General features: G+C 48.4%; 1 protein-coding gene across 1 annotated transcript in view; it reads left to right on the top strand.

Moving 5' to 3' along the window:
* GABBR2 (gamma-aminobutyric acid type B receptor subunit 2) overlaps positions 1-14195 on the top strand; it is a 426862-nt gene that overhangs the window by 398709 nt on the left and 13958 nt on the right. Inside the window, exons 14-16 of the mRNA XM_039475217.2 lie at positions 3551-3661; positions 9339-9563; positions 12455-12637. Of these exons, the coding sequence (XP_039331151.1) occupies positions 3551-3661; positions 9339-9563; positions 12455-12637 (519 nt within the window). The remainder of the gene's footprint in view (positions 1-3550; positions 3662-9338; positions 9564-12454; positions 12638-14195) is intronic.

The following is a 14195-nucleotide window of genomic DNA, read 5'->3' as shown; positions in this document are numbered from 1 at the left end:
TCCTTAATAAAATGCAGCCCAGCTGCTGGGCGGGTAGGAGTGAAGGGGAAATCTCCACCCCTGGCCATTCTGACTTTAGTTGCCGGAGATCACCTTCCTCTGGGGTGTTTCTCACTGCAGAGCCTTCAGGAAACCATGCTGTCCCCTCTAGCACTCCAGCCCACGTGTGGACTCAGTGCACATGGACTCAAAGCAAGCTAAGTCTTTCTGTGGCTTGGGGCAGCAAAAGGGAATCAAGCCTGAGAGAACACACAGCAGGATGGTCTGGTCACAAAACAGCCTGAACCCCCTGGTCCCACCCCTCCTAGCTCCTCCTGCTTCCACATGGGAATACCATCTTTCCCCCAGCTCACAGAAGCCCAGGCCATTGCCTCCTTCAAGGGCCACGCCTGGAGAACAAGACCAAAAAAATAGTTTTAAAACCCCACCTGTCTAAGGCCTGCCTTCTACTCCTGGGTCCCATCATAGTACCCCTTCTTCCTAGTGATGGGCCCTGGGAATGCCCATGCCTTACCCTTAGGAGTGTGGCTTTACCCTGGGTTTCAACAGCACAACTCCATCAGAATATAGCATGCTGAACACAGTTATTTGATGATAAACTCTCAGTGACAGATTGTAAAGGAATCCTCTGCTTTACTTAGTAAGTTTGTGGTTGGCAGTTGTATGGATGTATCAATTCTGCAACTATTTAGTGTCTAATGTAGGACTGAACAAATGAGTAAATACTTTGATATTGTTCGAAGCTAGGGATTCCACTGTGGAGGAGACTGATGAAAATAGGGAGTGGGGAAGGTGAGCAAGAACTCTGCAGTGTTGGCTCCTACCCAGACAGGCAGACAGACAGATAGATAGGTAGGTAGGTAGGTAGATAGATAGATAGATAGATAGATAGATAGATAGATAGATAGCTCTTACCTAGACAGACAGACTGACAGACAGACAGATAGATAGATAGATAGATAGATAGATAGATAGATAGATAGATAGGTAAATAGGTAGATATGTAGATAGATAGCTCTTACCTAGACAGACAGACAGATAGATTGATTGATTGACTGATTGATGTTATAAAGAGCTTAGAAGTAGTGACAACTTAGGGACAGTGAGACCATCAAGTGCCTACATCTTGGTTTCTAAACACCATTCTCTACTCAAAAGAACCAGAGCTCCTTGGAGAAATGGTTGATTGCAAGGCTGGGAGCAAGAAAAGTGCAAGGAATGCTGGAATCATTGTGCCAAGAAGTAAGAAAGTGCTCAAAAAAATTATGGGGATGTGTAGAAAGAACATAGAAGGCAACATGGAGTTTTCCATGTTGGAAAAATTTAAGCATCAACATGAATATGATAGCAAAGGATTATAAGACATTGAATTTAAAAGAAACATACTAGTCCGGGCATGGTGGCTCATGCCTGTAATCCCAACACTTGGGGAGCCCAAGACAGGCAGATCACCTGAGGTTGGGAGCTCAAGACCACCCTGGCCAACTTGGTGAAACCACGTCTCTAAAGAAAATATAGCTGGGCGCGGTGGCTCAAGCCTGTAATCCCAGCACTTTGGGAGGCCGAGGTGGGTGGATCACGAGGTCAAGAGATTGAGACCATCCTGGTCAACATGGTGAAACCCCGTCTCTACTAAAAATACAAAACATTAGCTGGGCATGGTGGTGCGTGCCTGTAATCCCAGCTACTCAGGAGGTTGAGGCAGGAGAATTGCCTGAACCCGGGAGGCGGAGGTTGCGGTGAGCCGAGATCGCGCCATTGCACTCCAGCCTGGGTAACAAGCGAAACTCCGTCTCAAAAAAATAAATAAATAAAAATAAAAATTAGCCAGTCATGGTCGTGTGCCTATAATCCCAGATACTTGAGAGGCTGAGACATGAGAACTGCTTGAACCCAGGAGGCGAAGTTTGCAGTGAGCAGAGATCACGGCACTGCTCTCCAGCCTGGGTGACAGAGACTCTGTCTAAAAAAAAAAAAAAAAAAAAAAAAAGAGGAGCATACTGATAACCATAAATAAATGGGAGGAAAGGAAAGCTCTTCTTTGCAGTAGAATGCCAAGTGTTTAAATAGAATGGTAGAGTTAGAAAATCACCATTTTGCAGCTACCAAAGTAATAAATGACTCAGGTAAGAATTATCAATGGTTGCTGAAACCACTGAGTGAACGTTTGTGGGAACAAGATACTCACACAGTCTCAAAGTAGCTGCCACAGATTATTTATTAATTACAAAGGGGGAAATGATACTTTTCAAATGGTTATCTAGATGACAGACATTGTGTCAACCAAGTGATCACAGGTAACATCACAAAGTGCTAACACGTCCCCCTGATGTGACTCCTACTTATGTAGGATTTCTGCCAAGAATGCATAAAACCTGAATATAAAACATTCAGGCTAACCCAGATTGAGAGACTTCTACAAAATAACTGAACTAGATATTTCAGAAACAGTGACACGAAAGACCAATGTAGGCTGAACGATTGTTTGAGATTAAAGGAAACCAAAGACACATAAGTACAATAATGATCCCAGATGGGATCCTGCACTGGAAAAACCACAGTTTAATGATTGAGCCAACTGGCAAAATTTGAAAATGGATAGCATATTAGATAATATACTGTATCAGTGTTAGGTTTTCGGAATTTGGTAAGTGTACGTGGTTGTGTAAGAAAATCCCCTTATCCTTAGGAAATATATGCTAAGATATTCAAGGATGAAGGGTCAGGAGAGCTGCAGCTTACGCTGAAATGGTTCAGAAAAAATAAATGTACAGTAGATACTGTTTCATTGGTTTTTGACCTGTTGCCACCATCTGGCCAATTATCTCCCAGAGTTTCCCAATTCAAGTTCCTGCCAGAGAGAGTCCTCTGGGAAGGATCCCCTCCATCAACCCTCATTAGGTAGAGCACTCTGTAGGAGGAAAGCTCACAGGTATCTGACAAGCCTCTTATTGACTGCCTGGGGTCAGCTGCCCATTCTTTGTCCAGTCAGCTCTGGCCAAGGATGAGTCATGTGGTACATAATGTGGCTGCCATCCCTGCTCCAGCAATGGGACTGTGGACAAGAGGCTCTCCTCAAAAGGGTTTGGCAGGCCCCAGGCTTGGCCAGGCCAGTATATCCTATATCTCCAGTTACACAGAGGTAACCCCAGAGATACCTGAAGACCTCCTGGCCTAACTTGGCACCTCATTCTCACCCTCAGCCTTTCAACAAATATGAGAGGTACCTGCATTGGGCCAGGTTTTGTGTAAGATCCTAGGGGCACAGAAGTGACCCAGTTTCTACCCTCAGGAGCTCTGACTCAAGTTGGAGAGGCATGAATTATGCAGAGAACTAGAGGGCAGGGTTGAATTGCTACCAACAAACAGAAGGCAATCAACGCTAGTTGAGACCTGGGCTCCACACCTTAGGAAAAGAAATGTGGTCCAAATGGCCCACTGAACAGAGGCATTGGCTAGGGCTCAAGGAGGGAAAAGTGCTCTCAAAGGATCCAGCTGCTGGAAGAGTGCCCTGCGCCATCCCTGGGGTTTCTGTTTTCTCTTTGCACAGCCGGACCCAGCAGGACGGGATATCTCCATTCGCCCTCTCCTGGAGCACTGTGAGAACACCCATATGACCATCTGGCTCGGCATTGTCTATGCCTACAAGGGACTTCTCATGGTAGGTGCAGAGCAGGAGACAGAGTTGGGTGTGGGGCACTTCTCTGTTGGGCCTTTGTCTCCCGGGGCCTTCATCAATGTAGAAATAAACAGAGCCTCCATGACTAGGAAGTCACTCTCTGTGGACCCAGTTCCTGCCACTTGCCGTCTCAGTTTTGGCACCAACCCTATGAGATAGGTATAGATAGCATCCTCATTTAACTGATGACACTGACACTTTGGTGTCTTGCCCAAGCTCATCCAGCTAGTAAGTGCCAGAATCAAGATCTTAACCAGAGAGTAACCCAAAAACCAGTGGCTGTGCCTTACAGCTGTCTCTGCAGTGCTCCCAGGAAGAGCAGTCTGCCGCCATCCACTGCGTGTTCATATCCAGCGTTTCAGCAGATCCTCTCTAAGTTCATGAGAGGTGGGTGGGATCATCACCACTTAATAGATGAGGAGGGGCTGGGCATGGCGGCTCATGCCTGTAATCCCAACACTTTGAGAGGCCAAGGCAGGGCGGATCATGAGGTCAGGAGATCGAGGCCAACATGGTCAAACCCCATCTCTACTAAAAATTAGCTGGGTGTGGTGGTGCACGCCTGTAATTCCAGCTACTCAGGAGGCTGAGGCAGGATAATCGCTTGAACCCAGGAGGCAGAGATTGCAGTAAGCCGAGATCGTGCAACTGCACTCCAGCCTGGCAACAGAGCAAGACTGTCTCAAAAAAAAAAAAAAAGGAAAAAAAAATAAATGAGAAGGGTAGGCCACAGAGAGGCAAAATGATTTGCCAAAAGCTGTCTAGTAACCTCCAATCTCCAAACCCAGCACTCTTTCCACTTTGCTCATCTTTTAAAATCAAAGATCACACCAGGCATGGTGGTACACGCCTGTAATTTCAGCAGTTTGGGAGGCCAAGGTGGGTGGATCACCTGAGATCAGGAGTTTGAGACCAGCCTGACCAATATGGTGCAACCCCATCTCTACTGAAAATACAAAATTAGCTAGGTGTGGTGCTGGATGTCTGTAATCCCAGCCACGCAGCAGGCTGAGGCAGGAGAATCGCTTGAACCTGGGAGGCGGAGGTTGTAGTGAGCTAAGATCGGGCCATTGCATTCCAACCTGGGCAACAAGAGTAAAACTCCATCTCAAAAAAAAAAAAAAAAAAAAAAAAAATCAAAGATCACATACCAAGCCCCCGATTGTGAAATTCCAGTGTTAGGAAGAACTTGAAAGGTCAGCTCCACGTATCTCAGCCCAGGTTGATCCTTGAATATTTTCTCCTGTATCCTATATAAACCATGCTTCCGTTCAAAGCCCTCCATGACACAAAGCTGGTCACTGCACCCTCCTCAGATCTCTCCACAGGAAGGCTGAGTCACCATTCACCCTGGTGTGACCCCACTTAGAGGCCAAAAATGAAGCCCTCTCCGAAAGTCAAATTAACTGGAATCTCTTGTGCTGCTCAAATGCATTCTTACCTGTTGCTGCTTCAGAGAAGTGTTAGCAATTGATCCTGTGTCCTTTGAGAGGCCATGCCAGAAGGGTATGTAAGAGGACTGTAGGCAAAGATTGGTCCCCACTTCATACCAGTTGATATCCCATTATGGTTTTCCATGGAAGTCTTTTGAGCTCCCATGCAAGCAACAGGACCGCTGGGCTGCAATCTGAGCACAAGGTAATGACCCTGGGGGTGTCAACAGGAGGTACCCAGAATAGGAATAAGAACTTGAAGACTGGCCAAAGGACACACTCATAATCAACAGAAGCTTGGAAGAGCTGTCAGTAAGGGGTGGCACAGACCTGAGGGCAGAACCGTCAGCCCCAAGCAAAGTTGCTGGAAGGCAGGCTCCATCCCCATGTAAAGATGGATTCTTATAACGGAGAGCACTGTCCACAGATGCCGTGGAGCCCCTAAGAAGGACAAGCTCCCTGTCATGGGAAAGCATGTCGTGTCAATGACCTGTGCTCACCCGACCCTGGCTGAATAAAGACAGAGGAACTAGACTCTCTCCAGGATCCTTCTGGCCTTGATGTTTCTTGATTCTGAGACTCATCCTGTGAAATTAGATTATGGTGAATCATATTGACATCTTTAAACTGGATTCATCTGTAATGTTTTGATCATTCATTATCTTCTCCCACCTACTTCCAAAGTGGTTGGAGATAAGTGATGACTGTATCTCTCGCAGTGAAGCTAATGCCTTCAGCCAGCTCATGTCAACACAAGCTATATTTGGTAGCACAAATGCTTTACCATTTAGAATGTGCAAGGAACTGTCCACAGCCTGCTGGCCCTTAAGGTTTATGACTAAAATCCCACTGCCACCCCCCTACTCCTGTTTTAGAACCACAGAATTTCAGGGCTGGGAAGAGCATACACAGCCCTTTGGGTCCACCCCACTGTCACATGTTTTGGCCCCAACCCCCAGCCCACCCTGAGCAGCCCCCAGCAAGCATTTCCTCACTAACTGCTTCTGTACCTCCAGTGATGGGAGTTCACCCTCTTCAGAGGAGCCTGTGCCATTCATGGATGATGCGTTAGTTTCCTTTGGCTACTATAACAAGTTACCTTTGGTTATTATAACAAAAAACAGTGGCTTAAAAAAAACAAACAGAAATGTATTCTTTCCAAGTTGTGGAGGCCAGAGGTCCAAAATCCAGGCAGAATTGTGTTCCCTCTGAAGCCTCCAGGGGAGAATCCTTCCTTACCGCTCCAGTGCCTGATGCTCCAGGCAGGCCATGGCTTGTGACCATGTGACTCCAGTCTCTGTCTCCATCACCACGTGGCCTTCTCTTATTCTCCCCAAGGGTCTCCTTTGTGTGTCCTGTATAAGGACACTTGTCTTTGGATTTGGGGCCCTTCCAGATGATCCGGGATGATCTCATCTCAAGATCCTTAATTACATCTGCAAATATCCTTTTTCCAAATAAGGTCACATTCACGGTTTCCAGGAATTAAGATGTGGACATATCTTTTAGGGCCATCATTCAATCCACTACACATGGAATGCTTTTCTAGAAAGTTCTTCCTAATCCTCAGTGGAAACCTTCCTCAGTGTAACTTGTGCCCATGAACCCTCATTCTCCTTTTTGAGAGCCCAAGAACAAGTTACTTTGTGTTTCCTCTGACACTCTTTAGAGATTTACAGCCAACCACCATGTCCCCAGAGTAGCCCACACTTAACGTGGAGACCTTCACAGTGGCTAGGTGGTCCATCGGCAGCATGCCTGATAGGAGGACACTCTGACTCCTGGTCAGAGAGCCCAAGTTCAGGTGCCCATCCAGCCCTGACACTCACGCTGGGGGACCCCACGCAGGTCGCCTCACCTAGCCAAGCCTCTGCTTCCTTCTCTGCAAGATGGCACAGCTACCATGGGATCACAGTGGGTTGTGAGTAAAGGAACCAGCACAGATTAGGCTTTGAATGCCTGTTGATTTCCTTCTCTCACTCAGTATCTGGTTCCTGGGCTCCTGGTTCCCTATTTTATTTTATTTATCGAGGCAGAGTCTCACTCACTCTGTTACCCAGGCTAGAGTGAGTGCCATGTCACAATATCTGCTCAGCGCAACATCCACCTCCTGGGTTCAAGCGATTCTCCTGCCTCAGCCTCCCAAGTAGCTGGAATTACAGGCGTGCACCACCATGCCCAGCTAATTTTTGTATTTTCAGAAAGTCAGAGTTTCACCATGTTGCCCAAGCTGGTCTCCAACTCCTGACCTCAGGTAATCCACCAGCCGTAGCCTCCCAAAATGCTGGAATTGCAGGCCTGAGCCACCACACCTGACCTAGTTCCCCCTTTTAAAAGGGATTTTTAAAAAGGAATAAATCAGGCTGTGAGATAACACATTTAGTGAAAGGATAAAGGATAAGGGAGAGGAAAACAATCATGGTTGTATAAAATAGATCAATTACAAAATGGCATTGAACTTACCTTCGTACAGAACATTTCATTCTACAGTCCTTTGACATCCATCCTGCCATTTCATCCACACAGAAACACTGTGAGATAGGTATTACTATTACTAGTCCCAGTCCACAGATGTTGAAACTGAGGTCCTGAGAGGTGAAATGAGGTTACCCAGCCAACGGATGGCAAAGCAGTTTCCATATCCCCCCGCCTTGTTCCCAGCCCCGCTTCTGCCACATGACAGTGTGCCAAACAAATCTCTAAACACGGGTCCTCAGTGTGACGTTAAATGGTTCACGCAGCTGTCAGATGCCCAGAGCTGCCCTGCTGAAGCCAAAGGGAAGAGGGGCCTTGATGAGAAGGCCTCTTGGTGGGGGCTGCACTAAAGCGAAGACTCCTGTAGCAGTCGGCCAGCTTGGCTCTTCCTCCTGCCCACCACAACGCCATTCTGCCCTACACCCGCCTGCACTGTCCCTCAGCCTGCCCTCCCCTGAGACCACCCGTAAGGGTTAAACCCTCAACACCCTGCTTCAGATCCTAGTTGGCCTCTACCCTGTCCGTTTCTGTCGAGACATCTATTAGTTAGGAGTAGAGCTGCAAGGCACAGAAAACTCTAAAATAATAATGGTTGAAGAGATAGGAGATCTTCCTCTCAGGTAAACCTAGTCCAGAAGTAAGTAATCTAGGGCTGGTGTAAGGCTCCCAGAATCTCAGCTCCTTGCATCTTGTGGCCCCTACATCATTGTTACACAGCTTCCACGTCAGAGTCTAAGATGCCTTTGTAATCTAAGACGGATGCTGAAGCTCCACCCATCACATTCCACTCCAGCTCTTGGAAGGAGGAAATGCAACACCTCTTCCCTTTAAAAATACTTCCTGGCCGGGCACGGTGGCTCACACCTGTAATCCCAGCACTTTGGGAGGCCAAGGTGGGCAGATCACGAGGTCAGGAGTTCAAGAGCAGCCTGACCAACATGGTGAAACCCTGTTTCTACTAAAAATATAAAACTTAGCCAGGCATGGTGGCGGGTGCCTGTTATCCCAGCTACTCAGGAGGCTGAGGTAGGAGAATCGCTTGAACCCGGGAGGTGGAGGTTGCAGTGGGCTGAGATAGTGCCACTGCACTCCAGCCTGGGCAACAGAGCAAGACTCCATCTCAAAAAAAAAAAAAAAAAACATTTCCCAGAACATATGCACACCACTTCTATTTACAGGCATTGTCCAGAAGCTAGTAATATCCACACCTAGCCTCCAGGGCAGCTGGAAAATGTAGTCTCTATTCTGGGTGTCTGTGTGCACCCAGGGACAGTAGAAGTCCCAGACACAAGAGCAAGGCATCTGCTTAGCTTAATAGAAAAAAGACTGAACTGAACTAGAAACATAGCCCACTTTTGCTACCATATTGCTGTGTGGCCTTGGGCAGACCCCTTCACCCCCTCTCGGCCTTAGTCTTCCCTAGAGAATGAGAGAGAAGGTTGAGATCTTATCTGAAGTTCCCTTCCACTGTGGCCTCGAGCAGGTCTGTGCATGAAGTGGTCGCAGGGATGCAGGAGAACTGGACAGCTGTCACATCCCCAGTCTGCATTTCCTTGGCAGGAGTCCACTCAGCAGGGCCACAAGTGGAGACAGATGGTGACATCCAGAAGGCCTGGCTGACAGCAAGGCCCCCCGCCCTCCCTCCCTGCAGCCCACCTCCTGAGTAACCCTCCACTCCACAGCTTCTCAAAGCAGCAGGTGTGTGCCACCCCTTGGTAACAATTATCTCCCCTTTCTGTTCACCATTTCAGTTGTTCGGTTGTTTCTTAGCTTGGGAGACCCGCAACGTCAGCATCCCTGCACTCAACGACAGCAAGTATATCGGGATGAGCGTCTACAACGTGGGGATCATGTGCATCATCGGGGCCGCCGTCTCCTTCCTAACCCGGGACCAGCCCAATGTGCAGTTCTGCATCGTGGCTCTGGTCATCATCTTCTGCAGCACCATCACCCTCTGCCTGGTATTCGTACCGAAGGTACGGGCGCTGGCCCCACCACCTGGCCTCTGCACTCCGACTCCAGCACAGGGGAATTGCTGGGTTTTCACAATTCTCTAAAAGGTTTACCCATTCCTTTCTTGTAATGAAGACAATTCATATTGTAGAAAGTTCAGAAAATGCAGAGTAGCAAAAGCCAGGTCTTTCCAAAATCTCCCATAGTCCCACCACCCAAAAGTAATCAATCACTGGTCCTGTTTCACTGGGGTGTTGTTAACTGCTGGTTTTTTTTGTTGTTTTGTTGTTGTTGTTTTTAAGATGGGGTTTCACCATGTTGGTCAGGCTGGTCTTGAACTCCCGACCTCAGGTGATCTGTCCGCCTTGGCCTCCAAAGTGCTTGGATTACAGGCATGAGCCACCACGCCCGGCCTACTGCTGATGTTTTTGATGTGTTTCCTTACCACTTTTCTTTCTCTTAATGGCTAGGAAATGATGCTGTTTTTTTTTTTTTTTTCTTCTTGAGACAAGGTCTCACTCTGCTGCCCAGGCTGGAGAGCTGTGGTGCGATCTTGGCTCAATGCAACCTCAGCCTCCCAGGATCAAGCGATTCTCCTGCCTCAGCCTTCCAAGTAGCTGGGACTACAGGCATGCACCACCACAATTGGCTGATTTTTTTTTTTTTTTTTTTTTTTTATAGAGACGGAGTTTCCCTATGTTACCCAAGCTGGTCTTGGACTCCTGGGCTCAAACAATCCTCTGGCCTCGGCCTCCCAAAGTGCTGAGATTACAGGCATGAGCCACCTCACCCAGCCTGTGGTGATACTTATTAAGATATGGTCATAACTGTAGCACACATTTGATTCTTTGCTTAGTATTTTGTCCTTTGTATTTTCCCGTGTTCATAACTGTCATTGAGGGAGTTTCCAGGATTTACATGTCCACTTGATCTTCTATTGGTGAGCACTGGATTTTATCAGTGAACATTTTCTTCTGTATAACACATTTTCCTCTTTTCCAATTGGTCCTTTAATATGGAGTCACAGAAGTAGTATTATTGGGTCCAAAAAAAAAACATTTTTAGTAGCCACTTACGTGTTCCATTTATTTGAAGTCTGACCTTCAGGACCACCTTGAAGAGAGATGTTTCAAACATCATCCTACCTAGCAGTGGGTGGGTGAGCCAGAGACCTTGACTTCTTAGGAGCCCCTCCAGTAGGGTGGTCTGTGTCAAGGGAAGCCTAACTTCAGTGGGTCTCAAAAGTAAAGGAAGGTGGCCAGGCATGGTGGCTGGTGCCTGGAATCCCAGCACTTTGGGAGGCCAAGGTGGGAGGATCACTTGAGGCCAGGAGTTCAAGACCAGCCTAAGCAACACAGTGAGACCCCTACTAAAAATGCAAAAAAAAAAAAAAAAAAAAAAATAGCCAGGCATGGTGGTGCACACCTGTAGTCCCAGCTACTCAGGAGGCTGAAGTAGGAGGATTCCTTGATCCTAGAGGAGCAGAGGTTACGGTGAACTAACAATGCACCACTGCACTCTAGCCTTGGTGACAAAGTGAGACCCTTTCCCAATGGGGGAAAAAAAGGAAGGCACAGGATATAGAGCTGCAGAGGGGAGTTACTGACTCAAGTTGGGGGCATCTGCCTCAGAGCAGAGGAGAGGAGAGACCACTGGGTCTATTTCAACAAACAGGCTGCCCATGGTGCTCCATCCTTCTGGGCGTGCAGTCAGCCCCCAGGCACTGTCAGCTCTGTGCTGGAATACCTCTGGTGTAGGCCCCTTAGCCGTTCACACCTGCCCAGAGTCCAGGGCAACGCTGACTCCTCCACCTGCCCTCTGACATTCTTCCCATCCTGTAAAAGAGGCCAGATGATTCTCTAAGCCAAGCTTAAATGGTGTCACTCTGCTCTGTCACCCTCAGTAGCTCCTCTTTGTCCTCCTGGCTCCAGGATCAAGTTTCTGATGTTGGGCTGGCTCTCAGGACCCTCAGGTCTCCTCTAATCTCCCCAGAGAACCCTTTCCATCACCCATCCTCCTCTTCCCCTTACGCCTCCCCTTGGCATCCCTGCGTTGGCAGACACTGCTTCTTCCCTGGCATTTCCTTCCCCCTGTCCCTCCAGATCCTCCTCAGAGCCCAGCAGGCCATAGCACCGTGGTGGGCACTGTTCCTGATACCCACTGGCCTGGTGAAGATTGAGTCCTTCCTTTATCCCCAGCCCACGCCTCTGGACCATGAGGTCCCAGTGGGCAGGGGCCATGGGTCACTCAGCTCCTGCTTTCCAGTGCTGAGTCCAGAGCCTGCCTTGACCAGAGATGTTTCGAGAATAAACAAGTAAGATCAGAGTCAAGTGGCAACTTTTTGTTTTCTATACAAAATGTCTTTGGATGCGGCTAAGCAACGCCTAGACTCCTGACTCACGGAAACTGTGAGATAATAACCACGTGTTGTTTTAAGCTGCCAAAAAACAAGCTTTTGTCAATGACGGAGCTCCTACCAGCCTGTTTCCAGAACTCATCAATGGTCTAACAAACAGCGGCCGTGGCTTTCCTCTATCTCTTTGTTATCACAACTGTCACCCTCAGGGCTTATTTTTTCCATAGGGAGCAAGGCCTAAGGCAGAGTGCTGGGCAGCTGGAGCGAGGCCTCAGGGGCCCTGGTTGGGATGCAGGTGGCATCAGGGTCAGGAGACCAGACTCTTAGTGGCCAGGAAGGGCACGGAGGCTCGGTGACGGGAAGGGGCCTGCCCAAGGTCACACACAAGTGAGTGGCAAAGCCTGGCCTGAGCCTAGATCTCCTGACTCCCAGCCAGTGGCCTTCCTGGGGCCTCTTGTCACCTCCAGAGCAGGATCTGCTGGGAGAGTCTGCCATGTGGGTTGTGGGGAAGGACCCAGGGCTCTCTCTTCAACCCCGCCCCCACCTCTATCCTTTCAGCTCATCACTCTGAGAACAAACCCAGATGCAGCAACGCAGAACAGGCGATTCCAGTTCACTCAGAATCAAAAGAAAGAAGATTCTAAAACATCCACCTCGGTCACCAGTGTGAACCAAGCCAGCACATCCCGCCTGGAAGGCCTACAGTCAGAAAACCATCGCCTGCGAATGAAGATCACAGAGGTACCTCTCTCCACATCTGGTAGCCAGGCCCCGTCCTGCCACTGAAGTCCCTCTGACCCCGTGCAGGGACTCTCAGGCTCCTCTAGACTGTCCCTGCTGCTTGACCATGCAGCCTGATCAGCTGCAGTTACAGCTTTGAGAGCCAGGGGTGACACAAACTGCAAAGGCAGTTGGTCAGAATCTGACATGAGCTTATCGCCCACCTCACTCAGGCTCCTGGAGGCCAGCAACACCTGATTCAAGCCATCCCCAGACAGAAAGGAACTCAGAGAGATTGGTGAGCTTCTGGATTATCGTAGCTTCCCACGCCAGCTCTCTCTGTGTCTCTCCCCCTCTCTGTTTTTCACTCTCCAGTGCAATTTACCACATCTATATCATGTACAACAAGAGAAGAGAAAGTGAAAGGAAACTTCAGGAGAGAGTGCTGCAGCAGAACTCGCCTTTGTCCTGAGGGTTCTCAGCTGGCTCTTGAATATTACAGAGACCCTAGCCAGATTGCCTTGTGCCCAAGCCAGGCTTGGCTTGTAGACCAGGGAGGGGAAACCAAATTACCTCCCCCTCCTTTACCCCTCCCTTTGGGTCGGGGCTATGCCTGGACCCAGGCTCTGCAGGCTGTGTTGCTTTAACAGAGGAATTCTGATTAGGAAGGAGGACAGGAAAGGGACCAAGGAAAGTACCTTGGTTACATTGCTGACTAACCAAGGCCCCAAAATAAAGTGGCCCAGAGAAAATATGTTTATTTCCCTTTTACCTAATGGCCTTGAAGTGAGAGGTCCCAGGTGGGCAGCTCTGCTCCCCAAGGTCATTGCCGGACTCGGATCCTGCCCTCTGGTTTTCCGCCACTCCCCAGGGTGTTCTCCTCATTCGTAGCGGGAGAGCTGGGTGGATAGCATGTCCTTTTCACAGTGTTAGGAGGGAAAGAGCAAGTCCACACGAGGGATTGCCTTTTAAGCAGTAACACCAAAAATTGTACATATTTTGGTTATGCCCTAGTCACATTAGCAAGAACGGACACGAGCACACCTAGCAACAGAGGAGGCTTGGAAGCATCATCTCTAGCTGGACAGCTGCAAGGAAGAAGTGAGACACAGGGTTGCCAGAATAGATACAGGATGCCCAGTTAAATTCCAATTTCAGATCAACAACCAATCATGGCCGGGCGCGGTGGCTCACACTTGTAATCCCAGCACTTTGGGAGGCCAAGGCAGGCAGATCACAAGGTCAAGAGGTTGAGACCATCCTGGCCAACATGGTGAAACCCCATCTCTACTAAAAATACAAAAAAAAAATAAAAAATTAGCTGGGCATGGTGGCTGGTGTCTGTAATCCCAGCTACTTGGGAGGCTGAGGCAGGAGAATCGCTTGAACCCAGGAGGCAGAGGTTGCAGTGAGCTGAGATTGCGCCACTGCACTCCAGCCTGGAGACAGAGTGAGACTCCATCTCAAAATAAAAACAAAAACAAAACAAAACAATCATATTTTTAATAAAAGTATAGCCTGAATAATACTTGGGATATACTTATACTAAAAAAGAACTCATTATCTGAAACTCAAATTT

The sequence above is a fragment of the Saimiri boliviensis genome, chromosome 2 (assembly GCF_048565385.1).
Source record: "Saimiri boliviensis isolate mSaiBol1 chromosome 2, mSaiBol1.pri, whole genome shotgun sequence".
NCBI classification, from domain to species: Eukaryota; Metazoa; Chordata; class Mammalia; order Primates; family Cebidae; genus Saimiri; species Saimiri boliviensis.
Note: the sequence above shows the minus strand (reverse complement) of the source record. Positions and strands in the feature narration are given on the sequence as shown.